General features: G+C 39.2%; 1 protein-coding gene across 3 annotated transcripts; it reads left to right on the top strand.

Moving 5' to 3' along the window:
- Window positions 1-3,072: 3,072 nt before the first annotated feature.
- Window positions 3,073-25,569, top strand: MRPL39 (mitochondrial ribosomal protein L39). 3 transcript variants are annotated; one of them, XM_060150788.1, is made up of 10 exons: window positions 3,073-3,227; window positions 4,022-4,228; window positions 6,021-6,160; window positions 9,027-9,126; window positions 10,201-10,268; window positions 13,714-13,826; window positions 16,350-16,415; window positions 17,852-18,005; window positions 22,578-22,641; window positions 25,466-25,569. In XM_060150788.1, the coding sequence occupies exons 1-10, from the start codon at window positions 3,164-3,166 to the stop codon at window positions 25,471-25,473; spliced, it is 984 nt and encodes a 327-aa protein (XP_060006771.1). In that variant the 5' UTR covers window positions 3,073-3,163; the 3' UTR covers window positions 25,474-25,569. The 3 variants fall into 3 exon arrangements, with proteins under 3 accessions (XP_060006771.1, XP_060006770.1, XP_060006772.1); XM_060150789.1 differs by lacking the exon at window positions 3,073-3,227 and adding an exon at window positions 3,251-3,384; XM_060150787.1 differs by lacking the exon at window positions 25,466-25,569 and having other exon boundaries at window positions 22,578-22,766.
- The last annotated feature ends 180 nt before the right edge of the window (window positions 25,570-25,749 follow it).

The raw sequence follows: 25,749 nt of genomic DNA, 5'->3' as shown, positions 1-25,749 counted from the left end.
ATAATAATCTCCTTTGTACATTTTTTTCTTTCTGATCCATAACCCAAGCAAGGATCATACACAGGTACTAGTTGTATGTTTCTTTAATCTCCTTTAATTTAGAGCAGGTCCCCGACCTTTTTTGGTCCATCTTTCACGAAACTGATATTTTTGAAGAGTACAGGCCGGTTGCTTTATAGAATGTATCATTTTCTGGATATATCTGATTTTTCTTCCTCATAACTCTTTAGATTCAGGGTCAACATTTACGGTAGGAATACTACATGGATTATTTGTTTATATCACAACAAGGAGGCACAAATAATGTCAAACTGTCCCATTTTGGGTGACGACAAGTTTGACCACGATGTTAAGGTGGTATCCATCAGATTTCTCCATTGAAAAGTTTCCTTTATCCCTTTATGTTTTGTCAGTAATCTGTGGGGTGATATTTGTGAATATCTTGACCCTCAACAAACTTTCCCCATTGGTTTTAGTATCCACAGATGATCCCTTCCTGAATTGAACATTACACTGGTAGTTGCAGCATGGTTGACTTTTCCCCATTCTGTTATTCCTACTCTATGTGTTACCTGGCATTCTTTTGTAAAGAAAAGGTCCTCTCCACTCTCTACTCCCATTTATTTTTGAGTATCACTATGGGCTCATGGATTTTTAGCATACATAACGTTATAATCCTTCATCATTATTCTTTTTGTAATTCAAACTAAATTTGTACAATGGGAGCCCCCTTTGAGCTGGATCCTGTGTCCTTTTAACATGTTTCTTCCTGTCTTTGAGTATTTTCTTGCCTTCTGGCACAATAAGATGCTCCAAGTTCACCTTCGATATTTACTGTCACAGACCTGATTCTTTTTATTTGGGAGGGAAATTGAAAGAGTGAGACTAAGATTTGGGGAGAGGGGTGATGAAGAAGGGGGCAAGATAGGAGATTTAGGGTAAGGAAATATTTGGGGGGTTCTTGGCCAAATATCTAACTCAGGTAGGTCTCTCAAGCTCTCCCAACCTGAATTTCCTCTCCTAGAAAATGAAGATTAATAATATGCTTATTGCATGAGTAGGTTGTGAGAAAACCTGATTGATTGGCATGTTCAACATGACTGGCCATACATTCAGTATTTGTTGGACATTATAATTTCTAACATCCTTCCAGCCAAGTTAATTTCTGTGATATTTGTGACTTCCAATCACTGCTTCCTGTGCAATTCATGATTAAACTTGCTTAAATTTATGTTCTGAGGCTTTGTTTAAGTATCACTCTAAAATGTTCTGCAGGGAACTACATGAGGTTAAATGGGGATAGACTCTAAAAGGCTAGCGAAACAAAGATCACCAAGGGATCAAATTTAAGGAGGAAGCAAAAAATACACATTTTTTGCTGATATATACACATCACACATATATATTGATGTATGCATATTTCGTGTTTTGAGATAGTATCTTAATTGAGAGGTGGTCTGGTAAAATGCAGACTGGGTTTAAATCCAAGTTCGGACACTTACTTACATTCCTTATTTAAAAAGTGAAGATAGGGCTTCCCTGGTGGCGCAGTGGTTGAGAGTCCGCCTGCCGATGCAGGGGACACGGGTTCGTGCCCCGGTACGGGAGGATCCCACATGCCGCGGAGCGGCTGGGCCTGTGAGCCATGGCCGCTAAGCCTGTGCTCCACAATGGGAGAGGCCACAGCAGTGAGAGGCCCGCGAACCGAAAAAAAAAAAAAAAAAGTGACGATAATTATACTTTCCCTGTGCAGTTATTGCTAATGTACAATTTGGGTCAAGGTGACAGATCTAACAAGCACAGAGTCTTCTTTTTTTCTTGCAGTTTTATAAATATTGTACAACTCTGTTTAAGGTGTACAGCATAATGATTTGACATATGTATATATTGCAAAATGATTACCACAATAAGTTTAGTTAACATCCATCACCTCATAAAGTTACGAAAACAAAATACTTTTTCCTTGTGATGAGAACTTTTAGAATTTCCTCTTTTAGCAACTTTCTAATACACCATATAGCATTGTTGATTATAGTCATCATGTTGTACGTTACATCCCCAGTACTTATCTTATAACTAAGATTGTGCCTCTGGACCACGGTTCCCCAATTTCGCGGCAGGAGGTAAGTCTCACGGTGCCCATCTGTTCCTTAGCCAGTATTGCCACCTGGTGGTGGTGTCTTTCAATTGCAAGTCAAGGAGCAGAGTAGGGAAAGGCCTTGAGCTGAATTTGTCAATTTACACGATTTAAATAAAGCTATAGCAGTAAACAACTTTGAATAAGAGCATTTCCATACTAAACCTCTGGGATGCTTACTTCAATATCAGCAACATCCTAGTCGGACAAAGGAATCAGACACTGCGCTGAATGCAAAGGCATTCAGTCGTTCAACAAATACATATTGAGCACCTACTGTGTGCCACGCTGCATTCTGGGTGCTTGGGATCCATCAGTGAACAAGAGACAAAAATTCCACCCTTTAACATGGGATTCTTTTAACGTGCTCTCTATATAGTATATAAATTAATCTAGATAATTTGTAAAATGCTCTACGGATTACGAAGTTCCCTCCAACGTCAACAGGACACGTTTTGAGGTCCATATTACTACGGCTAAATAAATGGAGAAGCCGGGCGCAGACCCACTCCAGCTACCCTAAGAACTCACCCTTGCAAAACCGAGAGTTAAGCCAAGAGCTTGAAGATGCCATCGACGTGGCCGGCCGGGCTGACCACGAAAGTAAGAGTAAACAGAAGTCAGCTTTTCTGTTTTTCTCCCCAGAAACATACTTTGAGAGAAACAAGGGTTTTGCTCAGCAGGCGGGGAATCGAACCCGCGGAGGGTGACGACGCGTGTCGGGCTCTGCGGCTCCAAAGGAGACGCTTGTCCCCCTGCAGAGCCCACCGGGTGGCCGACCGGGCGCCGTGGGGCCGAGGACCTCCGGGTCATCCTGCGCGTGCCGGGAACAAGCCGGGCTCTGGACTCCAGACATCCAGCGACTATCAGCGAGGCGCGAGCGCGCCCCCTGGTGGCGGATGCCGCCCGACAGCCCGGCCCGGAACAAAACTGTCCGACGGAACCTGGGGTGCGCGCTCGGAGTTTCCGGGGAAGAAGACGGAGAAGGACTTGCGCGCGGAGGTTCCTAGCGCCGCGGAGGAGGCAATGGCTGTGGGAGTCTGGGGCTTGCGGCTCTGGCGGGCCGCCCCCGGCGGCGGGGCCAGCTGGAGTGAGTTTTAGCGGCCATAGGGTCAGGGAGGGAGGCTTAGAGGATGGTGTCTGCCCCGATTGGGCCCGAGGCGGGTCCTGGGGGGTCCCGCGGGGTTGGAGGCCGAGGAGGGTCTTTTGAGTCCCTGCTGTGTTGGCCGCCCCTTCCCAGCCTTGGGGTACATATCTCGGGACGCGAGAGGGACGGGGAGGGCAGGGGCGGGGCCGCGGGAGGAGCTTGGGGTGCCCCTGGGAGGGAGACCACGTCCCGGTGCAAACGTGTCCTTATTTTTCCATTGGACTCGTACATGCCTTGCCAAATCCTCTGATTTGGGGTTTGGAAAATAAGCTTAGCATTTCTCTCTCTACATATGGAGAGTTTTGGTGTGGGACCTGCAGTCTCGTGGAGCTTTCTTGTCCTCAAGGCCTTTTCAAAGCGACAGTTTTGCTCACGTTTCCAATGACTGGTCTGGTTTTGACTCCACTTCCTGGTTACTTTTTGCCCCTTATTGTAAAGCCCAGATTGGAATACGACCTAGGAAACTGGTGGGAAGTGGCGATCTGATGGTGAAAAAGCAAACTTGAAGTAAAGGCGCGGATCAGGGCAGGCTGCAGTTCTTTTCCGTGGGCGTTTTAATTATTAATATTAGAAAGGGGTTTAAGTTTACTTCTGAACTCATTTTGGTGAACAGCGTTTAAAGTTCCCTTGCCTCCTATTCTTTCCTTGTTGGAGGATGGTGATACGGGAGGGGAACAGGGTGGGGCAATATATTATTTTTTTGGTCAGTATTCACATTTATTGTAACTTCTGCACAGGATTTATAGCGACATCACCTGCTTCTCAACTGTCACCGACCGAACTGACAGAAATGCAGAATGATCTCTTTAACAAAGAGAAAAACAGGCAGCTATCATTAACTCCCCGAACTGAGAAGATTGAAGTTAAGCACGTTGGGAAATTTGACCCTGGCACTGTCTTTGTCATGAATAAAAACATCTCAACTCCTTATAGCTGTGCCATGCGTAAGTAACGAATCAGGGTACCATTTTGAAGATTTTGCATAAATCAGGAGAAGAACCGGTACAGAGGAGACAAGATGCTGTAATTGCTCCCTGAAGTTCTCGGAAGTTCTCCTTTATCTAGCATCTTACTGAGTGTTCACTGCAGGCTTAGCAGTTGAGGGCACTGTGGGTCTTGAAAGGTTGGTGCTGTAACGCATAGGTTGTCCTGGGACTTGCTGGAATCTGGCTGAGTTTAGAGGGCTGTCATTGTTTCCTGCAGGAGGCAGACCTGAAAGCATTGCTACTAGTGTGCTTGCCTCTTTTAGACACACTGTGGTGTAATGGGAGCAGTCACCATGTGAGTCCCATTAAAGGATTTTGGGGTGGAGGGACTGCCCTGGCCTCAGATGATCAGCTGTTTTTGGCCTTCTTTTCCTTTCCTGCTCTTTATAGCCTAACTTAAGTCTTTTATCTGCTCACCACTTGCCTCTGTGTGTTGTGTCTTTGTTTACATTTACATGTACATGTAGTAAATGTGTGAGTGCATGGGGTGAATGTGATTGGGGTAAAAATATTTGTTGTGTTCATATCTTAAGGGAGGAAACAAGGCCCTGTGTGTGATTTGGTGTGGAAATGAAGGGAACAAGGCCTCTATGTTATTTTCGATCAAAATGCTTTTGTAGTAGCTTTGATAGAACTGGTAACGTTTAAATTCCAAAAGAACAAAAAGTAGATATGTACACCTACATGCTCGCTCATATATGATTGGCTGCATTGTTCAGATTTTTGGAAAACTCAGTAATGATTCCATTTAAGTAATTAACTTTAGTTAAAAGCTTAAGCTGACCTGCCGAGTGTGTACTCTCAATCTTCCTTTACTTTGGCACTTGAATTAGTACTTATAATTGCTTACGTGTTTGGCAAGCATGTATTGAACCTCTGCTGTAGGATAGGCATTAGGAATACAGAGGAGGCTAAGACAAAGCTCAGGCTCAGGAGTTTTACACACATCACATGTAGAGATGAAGCCTCTGAACCACTCTTAGCATGACCACTGCCCTCAGACTTGCTTGTCACTCATACCGTCAGTCATTCAATAAATTTTATTGAGTACCTAGTGTATTTCAGGCCTGATGCTAGTCTCTAGCTATACTGGCGAGTGAGCAGAAATAGGCATGATCCCCGCCTTATGGAACTTATTTAGACCTGTGGTTTGACCACTTCTGTGAATAGCTGGCTACTCAAAAAACATCTAATCAGAGTTGGAGTTGCATTCTGGAGTCATATAACAGACCAGAGCGATTGGTTTATGTGTGAATTCATACTGATAATTATTGAATAAAAACTGGTAACTATGGTATTTAACTTGAAGAGTCTATGTTAGGGAAGTAAAGATGGTTTGGGAGCAAGACCCCAAACCCATCTAGAACAGACTTACTGGGATGTATATTTATATATTTTCCCTTCTAAGTTGTGTGTGCATATAGCCAAATATATCCACGATGCTGCTCTCTGAATATTTAAGGGTAGCTCTTGGAAAACTATTTTATTACTTAATAATCAACAGATTAATTTCAAGTTAGACTTAGCCTTAATGATTTTTGTTTGGGTAATTTCATTAATAATTAGCAATACATTGGATGTGTTGGGAATCATTTTTTCATTGGCTACAAATCTTTTTTTTCTCCCCAAAAAGGACAGCTTGCAGAATCTTGCCTTTCTGTTGTTTTATTTCTTAACGTAGTGCTTAAACATGTAAGTTTTCACTTGGGTTTTGTTAGAGTTAGATCTTCAATCTGTTTTAAATTCCTAGATTTAAGTGAGTGGTACTGCAGGAAGTCCATTCTGGCTCTTGTGGACGGACAGCCTTGGGACATGTATAAGCCTTTGACCAAGTCATGTGAAATTAAATTTCTTACTTTCAAAGATGATGATCCGGGAGAAGTCAATAAGGTATTTCTGCCTCTATGTTCTTTTGTACCCCTCCCCCCAGTTTTTTTCCTAGTCTTTTTTTAAATTAAAATCTGTTTCCTATGGAGTTTGAAATGTACAAATCTGGCCAAGGTCAAATGTTGTACTGTACTAGATAATCAGGGTTTTACTTGGTAGATTAGGCATGTTCATAGTTCAAAAATCCTCAGTGGCATTAATGTCTCTGTATTTTGGTTTGAGAAAACTAAATGACATTCATATCTTTGTTCAGCTTGCTTTTATTAATCACCCTGTATATTGCAGTAATTTCATTCTTGTCTTTCACCATCTTTGCTGGATTATTTCAATAACTTTTTAACTCTCCCACCCACCCCACCCCCTTTTTTTTTTTTCCTGCGGTACGCGGGCCTCACTGTTGTGGCCTCTCCTGTTGCGGAGCACAGGCTCCGGATGCGCAGGCTCAACGGCCATGGCTTAGGGGCCTAGCCGCTCCGTGGCATGTGTGATCTTCCCGGACCGGGGCACAAACCCGTGTCCCCTGCATCGGCAGGCGGACTCTCAACCACTGCGCCACCAGGGAAGCCCCCACCCCCCTTTTTTAATCTGAAAGTCTTCCTTAATAGTCCTGCAAGAGTTTTATTAAATGATGTAAGGATGATGTCACTTATTCCTAAAGAACTTGTCTACCTGGTAACCGTTCATATAACTTTCCCAGCTCTGCGTGGACACTTTTCTCACTCTCGCCTGCCTTTTGAGCTTCACCTTCCACGGCATCTTTCCACTGCGTCTTTGCTCCAGCCACACTGGAGGACTTGGTCACTAATGGTTTCTGTTGTGTTATCCTCCTTGCTTTTGTTGATGCTCTTCGAGTATTTTCTTTCCTCCCTATTAAAACCCTGTTTATCTGTTATAGTTCAATTAAAATGCCATATGCTCTGTGGAACCTTCTCAGTTTCTTCTTGTCAGAATGAATCCCTCTTTTCTTCCGGGCCTCACAACATGCGGCTAGTGTCTCTAGATACAGTAGTTTGATTTTCCCTTGTAATACGAACTGTTGAATGTACTGGATTCTTGGCTCTGTGAAGACAGGGATCATGTCCCTTATTAGATCTTGTCCTTGACTTACATACAGTAGGTATTTAATAAATATTTGTTGAAATGAAATACTTAAAGAAGGAAATGGTAGACATGATAATAGTAGTAGCTAACATTGAACATTTATTGTATATCAGGCACTGTTTTAGTGATTCACAGGTATTAACTCATTTAATCCTCTTTAAAAAAAATTCCCATAAAAGGTGCTGTTATCTCCTTTCTACAGATAAATAAACTGAGGCAAAGAGAGGTGTTGTAGCCTGACCAAGGTTACCAGTTTGCTAAGTGGCTGAGCCTGGATTTGCACCTAGGCATTGACCCTGGAGTTCACCAGACATTAAAAACAGTCAAGTCAGATAGATGAAGAAGTGCATTTTGCTACTGGCCTTCAAGGCCTGGGTTTGCATTTATTTTTAGTATATTTGTGTGGTTGTGTAGAACACATTCTGGAGCAGTCTCTGCCATGTGCAACCAAATGAGCCCACTCTTGTCCTCAGATACGGAGAAGAGCTTAGGAAAGCCAAGTGCCTAGTTATAGTAGTGCCAGTACAGAGCTTAAGATGGTGTAGGACTTACATTTCTCTTTATGGCTCTGGGAAGGTCATTGCATGGATACCCATATTGGGCATGTCCATGGATCAAAATGCTAGTGAGATGGAAGCCCAGTTAATAGTGAGGTTACTTTGTTATAAATATGAATAACCTAAGTGATATGTGATGTTAGGTATAGGATAGGAGTCATAAATAATTCTTTTTTTAAATTTTATTTATTTATTTATTTATTTTTTGTGGTACGCGGGCCTCTCACTGTTGTGGCCTCCCCCATTGCGGAGCACAGGCTCCGGACGCGCAGGCTCAGCGGCCATGGCTCACGAGCCCAGCCGCTCCGCGGCATGTGGGATCTTCCCGGAACGGGGCACGAATCCGTGTCCCCTGCATCGGCAGGCGGACTCTCAACCACTGCGCCACCGGGGAAGCCCTATTATTTTATTTTTATTTGTTTATTTTTGGCTGCATTGGGTCTTTGTTGCCATGTGCGGGCTTTCTCTAGCTGCAGCAAGCGGGGGCTACTCTTTGTTGCAGTGCGTGGGCTTCTCATTGCGGTGGCTTCTCTTGTTATGGAGCACGGGCTCTAGACGCACGGGCTTCAGTAGTTGTGGCACGTGGGCTCAGTAGTTGTGGCTCGTGGGCTTTAGAGCACCAGCTCAGTAGTTGTGGCGCATGGGCTTAGTTGCTCCGTGGCATGTGGGATCTTCCTGGACCAGGGCTTGAACCCATGTCCCCTGCATTGGCAGAGGGATTCTTAACCACTGCGCCACCAGGGAAGCCTATAAGTAATTCTTAAAAGTTGGCTTCCATTATAAAGCAATTATATTCCAATAAAGATGGAAAAAAAAAAGTTGGGTTATCCCTCCATATTTATGTATGTTATAAACAGGTATATTTTAATATATTTATTTTACTTTAGCACAAGTTTGTTAACAAGTTAACTTTATACTGGGTTAAAAGTAAAATTACTACCAATAGTAAAACTATTTATTGGTTGATAAACATTATAGTGTCTGGTATCTTATACAAACATTGCTAACCACATGAAGTTGGTGCTTCATTCTTTTGTGGGTTTTGCTTGGTGGTGGTCATGTCATGGTCTGATGGTAACCATTGCTAAATGTGGAGGATGGACAGATATTTGAGAAATGGTTCCTAAGTCAAAAGTCAACCTAAATTTTATATTAAAGAAATGTTAGTAAATCTTGTGTTTATTATGTTTGTGTGCATTTTATTTTTCTAGGCTTATTGGCGTTCTTGTGCCATGATTATGGGCTGTGTGATAGAGAGGGCATTCAAAGATGAATATGTGGTCAGTTTGGTCAGAGCTCCAGAAGTTCCAGGTGATGTACACATATAAATAAATAAATAAACATATATATGTGTGTGTGTGTGTCTATATACACATATATATATATATGTGTATATAGACACACAGACACTTTCTGTAATCTTTGAATATTTTGGTACATATTTTTGTTGTATAGAGTTCAGTTCTAATTTAGTCTAATATAAATTACCATCATACATACATTCCACTTATTATGGGTAACAAAATCCATCCTATTACTGTCATATATACCTTCTATTTATAATGGTAAAAGAATCCATTTTATTTAATTACTGGCGGTCAGTTATTAACATAATAGAATTAGAGGAGAATGTTTCTTTTGAATGTGAATTTCATGTAATTATATTGTGTCAGTATTTATTTCTTAGCATTTTAAGTACTTATTTCCAAACAGAATGTGAGGAGGAGATATGAGTATAAATAGACTTCTGTAGAAAACTGTGTTTAGGTGGTACCATTTCACCAGAAATGACCCTGACACTGGAGAGGAATACCATTTTGGGGAGGTGGAACAGTTCACATTCTTTGTAGTTTTCCTAAAACTAGGATTTTGCAACAGTATGTGTAGTAGGATCACAATTGTATTTTTTTTTTAAAAAGGTGGAAGTTTATATACCAAAAAATATTTGATTTGGCGATAAATGATTCTAAGCAAAACAAAACAACAAAAAATGAAGAAATTTAGAAGATATTAAAAAAGAAATTAAACATTTCATGTCCATTTAGTTATTCATCTACTTATTAAATATCTTACTCTTTAGGAATTTTTATATCTAGTAACTAATATTTGAGATCTCTATGGTGGTAATATTCCTGAAGAAAATGTGAATGGTTAAAAAATACTGGTGATGTTGGGTTAACAAAAAGGTGAGTTAGTTTTATGGTGGGGGGAAAGTTGGTATAGCTCTGACAAGCAGCTGGAATAATGGTGACAATTTTATAATTTGTAGTGTTGGGAGAGATTGTTGACGCTTCATTTTATGGTCTAAATATTCATTTGTTGCAAATTAGTAACTTTCTACCCTAACAGATTTGACTTTGCTTTTTATTTTGGTTGGATTTACAGTAATCACTGGAGCCTTCTGCTATGATGTAGTTTTGGATAAGAGACTTGATGAGTGGATGCCAACAAAAGTAAGTCTACTCTTTGGAGTATTAATTTTAGAGTCTGTGCCTTTCTTTGTTAGAACGAGTCCTGTGTTACTATTGTTGAATGGTACTGCATGTCGAGGATATTAAAAGAATCAGTCAATCTTTATTGTTGCTTTTTAGTGTATTTAAGACAGATGTATATGATTGAGGGTATTCACAACAGCATGGTACCCAGAATAAAATATAGAAGCTTAACTATCTTGGTTGATGCGGGGGCGAGGGGCCTGGAGCCTTACCTCCTTGGATCTTCAGAGCACAATTTGAAAACCACTGCCCTAAGCCATTTTAAGCCTATTGCATCCTGAGATCTTCCTATCACCAAGGGTTACATTGCGAGTGGGGGAGGGGTGAATTAAAATATCGGGCTTTGACAAAGGTAACCGAAGTAGCAGCAAACTAAATAGCAGCAAACTAGCCTCTTCTGGAATGGTCTGCCTTCATAAGGAGGGTGCTCCTTGTGGGTCTGGGACTCGGGTAGCAGCAGGAGCCTGGTTAACAGAGTGAATCTAGATCAGGTGCTGTGTAGGTAGAGGATGCTGATGGCTTGCAAAAGTCAAGCCTAGAGGCTTAGTTATGATTGGGGAGAACAGACAAATGCCTAATTCTTAATTAAGCAAAACTGTATGTCCTACAGATTGGAAGTCTGGAGATCAGAAGAGGGGAGGCAGTGTAGCATACCAGTTTATCAATTCCGCTATGTACATTTTTTTCACATTTTAATATCTCTGAAAACAAATGTGTCTTTTGTTTGTTTCTATAACTTTTTTAAATTAAACTGTTTTTAGTTGAAGAAAATTATAGATACACATGGAGTTTAAGGAATAATACATAGAGATTCCATGTTCTTTTTACTCAGTTTCCCCAATGGTATTATCTTGCAAAACCATAATACCATATCACAACCAGCATATTGACACTGATACAGCCAGGAACATTTCTATCACTGCCAAAATTACCCATGTTTCTCTTTAGTCTCCATCCGCCCCCCCCATCCTTAAACTGTGGCAACCACTAATCTGTTCTCTATTTGTATAGTTTTGTCATTTCAAGAATGTTATGTAAATGAAATCGTTCAGTATGTAATCTTTTGGGATTGACTTTTTTCACTCAGTGTAATTCTCTAGAGCAAATGTGACTTACAGTAGATAGCATCTTATGATTATAACTGGTAATGTTTTTTCTTAGTGGTGCATCTTGGATTTAGTGAAATATTGTAATTTCTAAAAGCAAAAATTTTGGAGTCAACCAGCAAATGCATGGAAAGATGCTCAACATCACCAATCATTAGAGAAATGCAAATCAAAACCACAATGAGGTATCACCTCACACCAGTCAGAATGGCCATCATCAAAAAATCTACAAACAATAAATGCTGGAGAGGGTGCAGAGAAAAGGGAACCCTCCTGCACTGCTGGTGGGAATGTAAATTGATACAGCCACTATGGAGAACATTATGGAGGTTCCTTAAAAAACTAAAAATAGAACTACCATATGACCCAGCAATCCCACTACTGGTCATATACCCTGAGAAAACCATAATTCAAAAAGACACATGTACCACAATGTTCATTGCAGCACTATTTAAAATAGCCAGGACATGGAAACAACCTAAATGTCCATCGACAGATGAATGGATAAAGAAGATGTGACACATATATACAATGGAATATTACTCAGCCATAAAAAGAAACAAAATTGAGTTATTGTAGTGAGGTGGATGGACCTGGAATCTGTCATGCAGAGTGAAGTAAGTCAGAAAGAGAAAAACAAATACTGTATGCTAATGCATATATATGGAATTTTAAAAAGCCGTACTGATGAACCTAGTGGCAGGGCAGGAATAAAGATGCAGACATAGAAAACTAACTTGAGGGCACAGGAGGTTGGGGGTGGGAGGGCAAGCTGGGACGAAGTGAGAGAGTGGCACTGACATATATACACTACCAAACGTAAGCTAGATAGCTAGTGGGAAGCAGCCGCATAGCACAGGGAGATCAGCTCGGTGCTTTGTGATGACCTAGAGGGGTGGGATAGGGAGGGTGGCAGGGAGGCTCAAGAGGGAGGGGATATGGGGATATATGTATATGTATAGCTGATTCACTTTGTTATACAGCAGAAACTAACACACCATTGTAAAGCATTTATACTCCAATAAAGATGTGGGGGAAAAAAAAAAGGAAATCACAAATGACACCTGAAAAAAAAATTTTTGGAGTCAGGGAAGATCCAGATTTAAATGCTGGCTTTGACAGTTATTTCTTGTGTAATCCTGCCGTTACTGCTTAATATCGAGAGAGAGAGGAGGGAAACAGGAAGGAAAAAAGAGAGAGAAAGGGAGGGAAGAGAGATATTGGGAGAGATGGGGGCGTGAGGGGAGAGGTTGGAATGGTTTCTTCATGATCTGTGGACTTGTGGCAATATAATTTCTTTTTTTTTCAAGTCTGTCAAGATTCTTAATTCATTGGGGGAGTTAAGTAAAAACTAAGGAGATGAAAATTTAAGTCTCATTATGTATGAAACTTGCTGCCTCCTTTTCCTTTTTTAAAGATAAAACTTTAAAAAAGAAATGTGCTAGTTAATTGCAGGCACCATGGGGTTTAGAAAGTGGGGGAAAGTTACAGTCAAGTAACAGCTATATTAAACCATGAATGTGCATTGATTATACAGAAAATTGTCCATTTAAGAATGGAGAAGAGTCATTTCATTCAAAAGAGTCTATTAGGAAGTTTATGGAAAGAATTTTATTGCAAAAATTATTTGCATAATAGTGCTTGATCTTTTCTGTATTAGTTATGATTTATAGTGTGAAAACTATAGTTTTTATTTATAGTTTTTATTAAACTCATAAACATTGTTAATGTGTATTATTAATCATTTTAATTGTGTGAAATTGACATTTTCATTAAACAGAAATTTCTAATATTGGATTTATGCTATATTTTGGACATGGCCAACGATGACATTACATTTCCTAGTGAAAGTTTCTGAATCACATAAATAATAATTTTTTCCTCATGCCTTTATTTAAAAAGCTTAGTTTTATACTCATAGTATAAACAAATTTTTGTATCTTACCATTTACTTATTAGTATTTCTACTTGTTGCACCATCATTTTAATAAACATTTATAGGGCTGTATAATTTGAATGAAATGTTTATTAAAATTTCTTTGTGGGATTATCCATAATATTTCTAATACAGGCGGCTATTTAATTACAAGTTTTGTAGTTTGTAGAATTGGGAGAAATTGCTAATTGTACATTTTGTGGTTCCAGTATTTAATTGTTGCAAATTAATGCTTTCTTTCCTAGCAAATTTGCTTTTTGTTGTAGTTGGACTTATAATATTAAGCATACAGTTTTATCTGCCTTATAGGGAAATGTTTTTAAGTAAATTGTTACAAAAGGTTAATGCTTTCATTTTTAAGGAGAACCTATGTTCCTTCACCAAAGATGCTCGTACTTTAATTTATAAGGATCTTCCATTTGAAACTCTGGAAGTTGAAGCAAAAGTGGCGTTAGAAATATTTCAACACAATAAGTAAGTGTTGGCTTCCTTTTAAACAAAATTAAACCTCCCAAAGTTGTATGTAATGAAGAAAATTCAGCTCTTAATAACTTTCATATTTGATGTATTTATGTAGCACACTTTTTACTTTTTAGCTCTGGGATCTCTTTTCTGCACCAGCCTATTTGCTTTTGTTCATCTCATTATTTCACTGAGAAGAAGTGCCCCTGCCACACCTTTGATAATTTTCTTACTTTGTCTTACTTCTCTTTTTCTTTGGCTAGTCCTTTTCTTTATATCACCATAGCAATATGTTTCCCTTTTTTCCTTCCATTGTGAAGTGGTAGCCTACGTTAAGAAATTGTATTATTTTGAATTTAAACTTAAATTTATTTAAACTGTTGCATTTGGCAACCTTTCCTTCCCATCTTTCCACTCTTCAGATGAAAAGGGTAAGACAGAAAATACCAGCTGTTCGGAGGCAGCTAACAGCTGAAGTAAAACGTTCACACAGATCTTAGTCTTCTGCATGGGAATTAACCATTTGATAGATTTTCTTCGCCAACATGTTAAATCCTGCCTGCCTTCTCAATTCCCTTTTTCACTCAGAAAACTTCCAATTTATCTTCTACTAATTGTGAGAACATAAACTAAATTTTAATGTTAAACAAATTAAAATTAGAATTAATTAGAAAGGAATACCTGCATTGCAAAAAATCATATAGATACTAGATTCTGAAGCCAAAATGTGCACCTGCAAATTGTTAAAGGTAAATAGTTTGGAATTTCTTTAGCTATTTATAAAATGAGGCACAGATTCTCATGGGGCTAGTTTATAACATTTAGCATATTTTGGAACCAGTGTACTTAGAAAGCAGTAGGAATATACTGAACTGGAGTACAAATTATTCTTTACAACTAAATTACCATTAATTCTATAAGAAAATTCCTGAAATTATCAGAATTTATCAAGTCACCTCCCCCACCAAAATTCTAGGGCTGTGTTGTCCAATAGAAATATAATGTGAGTCATCTATATAACTAAATTTATTAGTTAGCTATATTAAAAAAAATTCAGAATAAAGGTGAAGTTAATTTTAGTAAAACAGTTTTATTTAAACAATGTATGTGAAACATTTCAACATGTGATTGATACTAAAAACAATATTTTATAATTCTCTTTTCATACTAAGTCTTCAGAATCTGGTGTGTATTTCACACTTAAGGCACATTTCAATTAGGACTAATTACATTTACGTGCTCCATAGCTACTATATTGGGCAGCGTACTCTAAACTTTCATTTCATGTTACACTGAGATTTCCCTTGCCTCCCACTCAACTGTCAAAGTCTAGGAGAGGCTTGTAGGACTTTGGTAACTTTAGGTGAATGTGTAAAGGGAGGTGGGAGATCATCTAGGGGCAAGTTTGAGGAGACAGAATTTTGGAGGTTGAAGGTGGATCAGTGATGGGGCCTTTCTCCTGTAGGGGGAACTTTCAGTGGTTTTGCCTCCCAGGGGACAGGAGTTTCTCTTAGAAGTGGGTCAAGAGGAACAAGTATTCAAGGGAATTGGCTCCCTCAGTAATCATCAGGGCTCTGGAAGAAGGGGTGTGGCAGTAAGCGGATGTTTTTGCACAAACTGACGCTTCCCAACCTTGCCACACATGTGTAATGTTTGTTTAGCATTCTGGGGTAAATAGGCAAGGCTCTTAATAGTAAGTGGTAAGGTCATGATTTGAACCTGGGCTGTGCAGTTCCATCTGTACTATTCATTATACTGACAGACCCTAGTGGATTTGAGAGACATTTAGGCAGTAGAATTGATGTGACTTGGTAATGAATTGGATGGAGGGAATGTGGTGGGAGAAACAGGAATCAAGGAAATCTCTGAAGTTTTTCACTTGGAGCTGCGGGTAGTTGGTGGTGTCATTTATTAAACTAGGGAATTCAGGAATAAGAATAAATTTGGTGAGAAAAGAGAGGGTAAGTTTTTGTTCAGTTTGAGAACTTGGGAGTGTAAGATGCTTGTAGACACCCTGGTGGATGTCTGGAGTGTTTTGGATATACAGTTTGGGGCTCAGAAGAGGTATGTGGATTGGAAGCAGAGGTGTAGAAGGTATAAACACATAAGTAGTAATTAAAACTGTGCAAATCAAGGAGCTAGCCCAGAGAGGATGCTTAGAGTGAAAAGAGTTTATGGACAGAACCCTTGAAGGGCAGGGAAAGAGAAGGGTGACCAGAGAGTTAAAATAACAAGCAGTAGGGAATGCCACAGAAGCCGGTGGAAAAGAACACTTTGAGAAGTGGAGGTGAGCAGTGGAAATAAGGACTAAAGAGTGTCCATTAGGTTGGCACCAAGGAGAACAGTTTGGTGGAGTTGTGAAGCTGTGGCCAGATTGAAGGAAGTGAGGTGTGAATGGGAAGTGAGGAAGGGGAGGCTCCAAGTGTAAACCCCTCTTGCAAAAATTACGGCTGAAGAGGAAGAGAAAGGGAAGTGGCTTTAAACACCTTTTTGTACATTTAGGATTAAAACATTTGTTTCTTTGCTGCTTTTTAGGTACAAATTAGATTTCATAGAAGAGAAGTCATCTCAGAACCCTGAGAGAATAGTCAAGCTACACAGGTAAGTAAACATATAAAAATTGACTGCTATGCTAATTTATAGGAAGGTTTAGTTTTATTGTTACCTGACTGGTGTATGACTGGAAAAGATTTGTACCTTAATTTGTTGGTCTTATTACCTTACTTTTTACTGCTTTGTTCAATTTTTTGCTGTGGTGTAATTGGAAGCTTTAAGTCATTTTCAGGAACAGTTGTGGTTTCTGTTCCTCATTTTATTGTTTGTTATTTCTATTTCTGAAAGAGTTGGAAACCATTGTAAGAAAATGTAATTTTTAGAGTTAATTTTGAAATTGGGCAAAATACTCATTGTTATGAAATGAACATGATTCATATGTATATAGAAACATGAATACTGCCTAATTAGTTACTACTTACGTTACATATAAGGAAGTTATATCACAGTGTGCTTTCTGATGCTGGAATGAGAGAGGTAAGAATGCATTATGCAAAAGTGGCTTCACGGCCTGTATCTGTTTTCTCAACTTAATGTTTTCTTGACTCAGATTTAAATTTTTTCCTCTAGGAAGCTGTCTTACATGCTAAATTCTAAACTCTGTTGCAGTTAGTTGTTATAAGGTGATAGGATATCAGTTTTAGACATTGGATCCACTTGATAGCATGATGTGTTCAGTGATCTTAAAAATCTTTAAGGGACTTCCTTGGTGGTGCAGTGGTTAAGAATCTGCCTGCCAATGCAGGGGACACAGGTTCCAGCCCTGGTTCAGGAAGATCCCACATGCCGTGGAGCAACTAAGCCCGTGTGCCACAACTACTGAGCCTGTGCTCTAGAGCCCACAAGCCACAACTACTGAAGCCCGTGCACCTAGAGCCTGTGCTCCACAACAGAAGAAGCCACCGCAGTGAGAAAACCGCTCACTGCAATGAAGAGTAGCCCTGCTCGCCGCAACTAGAGAAAGCCTGTACGCAGCAACAGAGACCCAAAGCAGCCAAATAATTAATTAAAAAAATATTTAAAAATCTTTAAAATTATATTAATGCTAAGTAAGAAAAGGATTCATTTTTTTTTTTTTTTTTTTTTTTTTTTGTGGTACGCGGGCCTCTCACTGTTGTGGCCTCTTCCGTTGCGGAGCACAGGCTCCGGACGTGCAGGCTCAGCGGCCATGGCTCACGGGCCCAGCCGTTCTGTGGCATGTGGGATCTTCCCGGACCGGGGCACGAACCCGTGTCCCCTGCATTGGCAGGCGGACTCTCAACCACTGTGCCACCAAGGAAGCCCGGATTCATTGATTTTAATTTCTAAAATTTTAGTCTCATCACTTGAGATTCTTGTGTCGGGGGCTATTAGAGATGGAATTGATCCACATAGATTGTTCTTGATTAGGGATGTAGTGGCAAAAAGAATGAATAGATTTTTTTTAACTATTGTAAGTGATTTGATTTTGAGGTTTTATTTGTTTATTTTTTAAATCAAATCAGATTTGGTGACTTCATTGATGTGAGTGAGGGCCCTCTTATTCCAAGAACAAGTATTTGTTTCCAGTACGAAGTGTCAGCGGTTCATAATCTTCAAGCCACCCAGTCGAGTCTTGTACGAAGATTCCAGGGTCTCTCTTTACCTGTGCACTTAAGAGTAAGTAAAGCTTAAAGTTTCAGGTCATTCAGTTTGGGTGTGGGTGTGATTCTGGTCTTGATTTTATACCAATTTGAAGGACATAGATTTTAATTTTCATTAAGTTGTGTAACACTAATATTTTGTCAACTTGGGTTTATGATTAAAAATAATTTTACCCAGGATGTAAACAGATAATTTACAAAAGAAGTATTAGTTGAAAAAATTAAGTCAAATTGAGATAGTTTTTCTTTTTTTTATACATTTATTTATTTATTTATTCTTGCCTGCATTGGGTCTTCGTTGCTGCGCGTGGGCTTTCTCTAGTTGTGGCGAGCGGAGGCTACTCTTTGTTGTGGTGTGTGGGCTTCTCATTACGGTGGCCTCTCTCGCTGTGGAGCACGGGCTCTAGGTGCACGGACTTCAGTAGTTGTGGCAGGTGGGCTCAGTCGTTGTGGCTCGTGGGCTCTAGAGCGCAGGCTCAGTAGTTGTGGCACACGGGCTTAGTTGCTCCGTGACATGTGGGACCTTCCTGGACCAGGTCTCGAACCTGTGTCTCCTGCATTGGCAGGCGGATTCTTAACGACTGCGCCACCAGGGAAGTCCGAGATAGTATTTTTAATACTTCAAATTAGTATAGAGGAGGGTGCAGTGAGGGGTAACGGAGCACATATTGATAGGACCTTCAGGGGTGCCTTTTGGCCTTAACATTTGGCACGTTCTTTTCCCTAATCTATTTTGAGGACCTATTCCATATCATTTTCCATATTACTCCCACCCCTTGCTAATGCTTCTATTTTTTAATTAAAGTTCTGATTTTGAGATAATTGTAGATTTATATGCAGTCCTAAGAAATAATACAGAGAGATCCCAAGTGCCTCTACCCAGTTTTTCCAATGGTAACATCTTGCAAAACTATAGCACACTATCACAGCCAGAGTATGGACATTGATACAGTGAAGATACAGAGCAATTCCTTCACAAGGATCCCTCATGTTGGCCTTTGATAGCCACAGCCACTCACACCCACTCCCCTCTGCTCCGCCCCCACCTCCTTGCTTCTGGTAACTTCTCATTTGTTCTCCATTTCTATAATTTTGTCATTTCAAGAATGTCATATGAATGGGATCATTCACTATTGTGATCTTTTGGGATTGGGTTTTTTCACTCAGTGTAATTCTCTGGAGATTCATCTAAATTGTTGCATGTATCAATATATCAATAGTTTGTTCCTGTTGGGCTTCCCTGGTGGCACAGTGGTTAAGAATCCGCCTGCCAGTGCAAGGGACACAGGTTCGATCCCTGGTCTGGGAAGATCCCACATGCCGCGGAGCAACTAAGCCCATGCGCCACAACTACTGAGCCTGCACTCTAGATCCCACGAGCCACAACTACGGAGCCCGAGTGCCACAGCTACTGAAGCTCGTGCACCTAGAGCCTGTGCTCTGCAACAAGAGAAGCCACCCAATGAGAAGCACGCGCACTGCAACGAAGAGTGGCCCCTGCTCACCACAGCTAGAGAACGCCCATGTGCAGCAACAAAGACCCAAGGCAGCCAAAAATAAAAATAAATAAATAAATTAAAAACAAAACAAAACAAAACAAACAGAAAAAAAAATTGTTTGTTCCTTTTAATTGCTGAGTGGTATTCCTTGGTGTGGCTATACCCCAGTTTGTTTAGCCGTTCACTTGTTAAAGGATATTTGGGTTGCTTCTGGCTACTTTGAATAAAGCTATTCTGAATAAAGCTGCAGTAAACATTGGTGTGTAGGTTTTTGTGAATAAATGTTTTCATTTCTTTGGGATAAATGCCCAGGAGTGCAATTGCTGGGTCATATGGCAGGGGCATGTTTAGTTTTTTTAGAAACTACCAAAGCTAAGTTCCAGTTTCTGTTCCCACCAGCAGTGTGTGAATAATCAGTTTTTCTAATCCTTGTCAGCACTTGATGTTGTCAGTAATTTTTATTTTAGCTATTCTGATGGGTTTGTAGTGGTTTCTTATTTAATTTTAATTTGCATTTCCCTACTGGCCAGTTATGTTGAACATCTTTTCATGGGCTTACTTGCCATCTGTATCTTTTTTTGATGAAATGTCTGTTTTTCTCTTTTGCCCACATTCTAATTGGATTGTTTGCTTTTTTACTGTTGTTTTGAGAGTTTTTTTTTTTTTTTGATATTCTGGATACTAGTTCTTTGCTAGATATGTAGTTTGCAAATATTTTCTTTCTGTCTGTAGCTTGTCTTTTCATCCTCTTAACAGGTTTTTACAGGTAGCAGTTTTTAATTTTGATGAAGTCCGGTTATCAGTTTTTCCCTTTATGGATCATACTTTTGGTGTCAATTCTAAGAATTAAATGCCCAGCCCTAGATCCCAAAGATTCTCCCCTATTGTTCTTCCTAAAAGTTTTATATTTAAGTTTGTAGTTTATTTTGAGTTAAATTTTGTATAAGGTGTGAGATTTAGGATGAGGTTCCTTGTTTTCTTTTTCCCTATACTTGTCAAATTTCTCCAGTACCATTTGTTGAAAAGGCTATCCTTCCTTTGTTGAGTTGCTTTTGTACTGTTGTTAAAAATCAGTGGTCGTATATGTGTGGGTCTATTTCTGGGTTCTCAATTGTGTTCCATTGATTTATGTGTCTCTCTTCCAGATATCACACAATCTTGATTACTGTAGCTTTAATAGGTCTTAAAATGAGGTAGAATAATTCCTCCCATGTTATTATTTGTTATAAAAATTGTTTTAGCTATTCTAGATCCATTGCCTTTCCATTTAACTTTAGGGTAATCTTTTTTCTATCAATAAATCTTGCTGTGATTTTCTTTTTTCTTTTGCCCTACCCCGGTACGTGGGGAGTTTCTTGTCTTTTGGGAAGTCTGAGGTCTTCTGCCAGCATTCAGTAGGTGTTCTGTAGGAGTTGTTCCACATGTAGATGTATTTCTGATGTATTTGTGGGGAGGAAGGTGATCTCCGCGTCTTACTTCTCCGCCATCTTCAATGGTTCTCCTTTGCTGGGATTTTGATAGAAATTTTTTTAAACCTGTATACCAGTTTGGGGAGAATTGATGTCTTTACTGCATTGAGCCTTCCAATCTATGAACACAATACATCTTTTCATTTATTTAAATCTTCTTTCATCCCTTTCATCAGCATTTTTTAGTTTTTACCATACGTGTCCTTTACATGTTTTTTCCACACACCTTCCTTTCCTAGCTTTTTCCATTTCAGTGAATGATACTGTCGTCTAGCCGGCTGTTTGAGGTAATCCTTGATTCTCTGTTTCCCTCATAGCCATGCCACATCCCATCCACCAGCAAGTCCTTTCAACTCTTAACCCTAAAACATATTCCGAATGCATCCACGGCATAGCAGCTCATCCACTACTGCTTCCCTCATCCCTGTTGCTCTTTCTCTTCACTCCCCTTCTTTGCTTTCATTCTTGCCCCCTACAGCACATTCTCTGCTGAGTAGCCAAAACGAAGCTTTTAATATACAAATCAGATCATGCAGTTCCTCCGCCCCAGACGTTCCAGTGGCTTCTCATGAACAAATGCCAGCCCTTCACTCTGTCTCACAAAGCCCTACGTTGTGTGGCTCCTGCCTCTCTCTCTCTGACTGCATCTCATACCGCTTTCTCCGTTACCCGTTATATTCCACTCACACCTTAAAGTCTCCCACCCGCTGCTCATTCTGCCTGAGCCAGGTATGGTTTTCCCTTTAACATACCATGCTGCTCTTCCTCCAGAAGGTTTGCATGTACATATTTAGTAATTTTACCTTTTATTACAGATTTTACCAGCTCATCCAGTTTGAAATAGTCCCTGACCCACCCATGTCCCTCAGTATCACCTTCAACTGAGTTAGTAACATTGATGTGGTCGTTTTGCACCTTGCGTTTTTCATTTATGCATTCTGATAATCCTCTGCTACATAAGATTGTTAAGAATTAAGGAAAGTGGTTCTATAACTTTACTGTTGTCTTCATTAGTTTTTACTTGTTCTTTAGGGTAATTTACTAAATCCTCTAGGTCTGCTCTTTCAGTGTGAGATGTCACAGTTGTTTTTTTTTTTAACATCTTTATTGGAGTATAATTGTTTTACAATGTTGTGTTAGTTTCTGCTGTATAACAAAGTGAATCAGCTATACGTACACATATATCCCCACATCCCCTCCCTCTTGCGTCACAGTTGATTCTTAATGAACCTTTCCTTGTGCTTGCTTGTGATTTGAAGAATGACCACTAGCATGTTGGAATTGGCTATTTAAGAAAAGAACGGGTGGAAAAGTGGGACAGATTTTTGCTTCCCATTAGAAGGAACGTGTTCTACGGTGGTAATGATTAAGAAGGACAAAGAGGAAGAATGGCATATTCAGTCCTTAAGTCTTCTTTTCTTAAATGCTAAACAAAGCAGCTGCTCTGTATAGTATGTACCCTTTTTCCCTACTTGAACTCACTTTTGGAACCACTTCGCCTCATTAGTACTGCCTAACTTTTTATGTATTTGTTTTGTTTAAAACCTATGTAAAGACTCAGCCTCTTCTATTGTAACTTTTGTGCTTTATATAACTCATAGTAAATCTTTTCTTCTCAAGGCACATTTTACGATATGGAATAAACTATTGGAAAGGTCTCGGAAAATGGTGTTTTTGACAACAGGTGAGTACATTTCTATGAAGAAATTTTCCTTGAAATTAAGCAACCACTACTACCACAACAACAAAATAATAAAGAAAAAAGAAAAGAGAAAGAAAGAAAAAAGTAATTAGTTGTCTAAATAGCTAAAGCGGTATTGTGGTTGTTGACCCTGTTAGTATTTTGGCAAGAGAAAAGTTGTTATTTGGCAATTCTTTTCATTTTTATTTGTTAGTATCATGGGAATGATATTGTAGAACTTGAAGAAAAATAAGAATATTACTGTATAGTAGTTGTAGTTCTTAATGGTTGTAATGGTGTTAATTAGGTCTTGATAATTTTTTGGTAAACTTAATGAACATTTAAAGATTTGCCAGATATGAGTTAAAGCTGCCTCGACAGTTGACATATTAAATATGCAAATGTCCTGAAGAACCAAATTTGAATACTTGTGCTACTGTCGTTTATTCTGTGTCACTAGCATCTGGATTTCACAAATAGGAATGATTATATTTCTTGACCACGATCATCCCTGTTCACTCTTTCAGAGACTAAGTGTTAACTTTTTACTTACATTATCTGATAGCTCTCCTGTGTAACCTGGCCTCATGAACCCTTCCTCATTACCCTAAGTTTCCACTCTAGTCAAGCTTACAAGTACACATCAAACTTACTTTCTTGTTTCTTTGTTTTAGTTTACCTTCTTCTGTCACTTCATTTTTTTCCAGCGTTATTGAAATACAGTTGCCATACAGCATTGTGTAATTTTAAGATATACTGTGTAATGATTTGTTATATCTATATATCGCAAAATGTTTAACACAATAAGGTTAGTTAACACATCCATGATCTCAGAGAGTTAGCTTTTTTTTTATGGTGAGAAGGTGTAAAATCTCCTCCCTTAGCAACTTTCAAATACGTATTGCATATTGTTAACTCAAACTTATGCTCAAGTTTGTTTCTTTATGACAGTTATGTCTAGACTCTGTTTCCCATCCTCCTCCTGTCTGTTTACATCCTACTCATTCTGCAAGACCTTGTTCAAATCTTACATTCTCCATGTAACATTCTCAGAGTAACCTCTGAACAAATATCCATCTCTGCAATCTCTGCTTGATTGTATCCCTCCTCATATTGTTTTCTGATTATTTTTGCTGGTACATTTACATTGTGTTAACCCATTCAGGGTTCGTTGTGTAATGTGTATACTATGTGTAATGCCAGAGTTTGAACACAGCACTCGGCATACGGGGGTTTACCCAATACATTTTTATTGATTATTTTGCCTGATGATGTGTAAACCTAGTCTTTATCAATGACTTTACAGATAGAATTCACTATTTAGGCACTTAGCTATAATGTTTTTGTGTAAAGGTGATATAAATTTTCTTTTTCTCATGAGAAGAAAGTGTTTTTGAATAGGGAGAGTAACTTTGTCTCTTTGGTTGGTCACAATGTCCATTTTAGATTAAGAAACTAGAGAAAAAAATGAGTCTATAAGAAATGTAGAAAAATAGTAGAGACAGAAACCTAGAGTAGTATCTAGTAGAAATCAGTGAGTAGCTGTTTTTGCAACATTTATTTTGGTTCAGTTTCCTTCTTCCACTGTTTGTTTGCTCGTCTAAAGGGAGTAGGTTAAACATATGGTTCATTGATTTAACTACACAGACTTATTGAATGTTTGTTATGTGCCAGCAACAGTGGGTACAGTAATGAACACAATCTTCTTGCTGTCCTCAAGGAAGTTACTTGAACAGGATAACTAGACTTAGAAGCAGACAATTCAGGTGTACATGTGGGGCTCTGGCATAAAGAAGAGAAGGACCCACACCAAGCTGGGAGGGGTTGGTTAAGGAAGCTTCCCAGGAGTTGATGTTTCTTAAGCTGGTTTTAAGCTACTCGCCTAAGAGGTGTGGAGGAATGGAGTGTGTGGTGAATGTAAGATGAATCTGGATGTACAGTCACACGTAGGGTGGGTGATGAGTCCAGATTAGTTTGTTGGAAATAGAATATGAGGGGCTTGTCTTCCATGATTTGGAATTTGCATTCCCCTCCTGAAGGTGATTGGAGGTAACTGGAGAATTTGAATAAGGAAGTGACCTATTGGTAAACTATTCCTGTGTAAAAGCTCATTCTGGGGGCAGCATGGAAGATAACTGTGACTTAAGCCATAGTAGATGATGAGATCCTGAAGTTCCGGCAGGGCAGTGAAAATGGCTGTGAGAGTTACTTAGGTGGGACTGATAGGACTGTTGATTAAATATGCAGGTAAGAGAACTGTGGATTCTCTCATGCCAGGCTTGGGCACCTGGATAGAGCCCTTCACTGAAATAGATAATGCAGGAAGTAGGGCAGGTTTTGGGGGTGATGAGGGATACAGTTTAGCTCTGTTTGTTTGCTATGTCTGAGTGACATATAATAGAAATATTAACATACAGATATCTGTTTCTACTAAACCTGTATTATACTATATTCAAAGTAGAATTATTGATTTTTTTCAACAAAATAGATTGATTTAAAATACCTTGTTGCAGCACTGCTGATATTTTTCTTAAACTAATGATTTCATTTTATAGATGAAAAATAAAATGACCATCTTGAGAAGCCTAGATATATGCCTCAGGTTGTATTTTTAATGGAATTGTTGTACTTGGTAATTTATATTGGGAACTTGGTCTTGTAAGTTTTCTTCTCTTTCTACTTAACTTTCTATAATAATTACTATTGAACGAGAAAGACAAAGACAGGGTCATTATAAGAGAAAGGCTGTGCAGTGATTTTAAATGGTGGGTGAAGGGTAAAACTAAAAGTGTTTATTAGAAAAGTAAAGCTATTTATGTTTTTACAGGTACCTGAAGATCAAACTCAGCCTACAGAGGAAAGTGCATCTGCCTAGTAACTTCCTCAAATTTAGATATGTATAGTAAATTAAAATAAAAGTTTTCTATGTAATGTTTGTGTGTGCTTTTTGTCTTTTTCTCCCTAAGATGTATACTGATGTTTACTTTTTCCTTTTTCTAAAGGATAACACAATAAAAATTTTACACAGAAACAACCCTGTCTCCTCCTCTCCCCGAATGTAACACTTTGGCATGTTTTCTCCTTTCAGTCCTTTTTTGTACATGTATAAAC

This window comes from Lagenorhynchus albirostris, chromosome 5 (assembly GCF_949774975.1).
Source record: "Lagenorhynchus albirostris chromosome 5, mLagAlb1.1, whole genome shotgun sequence".
Classification (NCBI taxonomy): Eukaryota; Metazoa; Chordata; class Mammalia; order Artiodactyla; family Delphinidae; genus Lagenorhynchus; species Lagenorhynchus albirostris.
Note: the sequence above shows the minus strand (reverse complement) of the source record. Positions and strands in the feature narration are given on the sequence as shown.

Bases quoted from the DNA above. Each gene is read 5' to 3' on its own strand.
- MRPL39 (XM_060150787.1), top strand. From the start codon at position 3,164: ATGGCTGTGGGAGTCTGGGGCTTGCGGCTCTGGCGGGCCGCCCCCGGC. The intron at 3,228-4,021 runs GTGAGTTTTAGC...ACTTCTGCACAG, and splicing joins CGGCGGCGGGGCCAGCTGGA to GATTTATAGCGACATCACCT. The intron at 16,416-17,851 runs GTAAGTAAACAT...AAATCAAATCAG, and splicing joins AGAATAGTCAAGCTACACAG to ATTTGGTGACTTCATTGATG.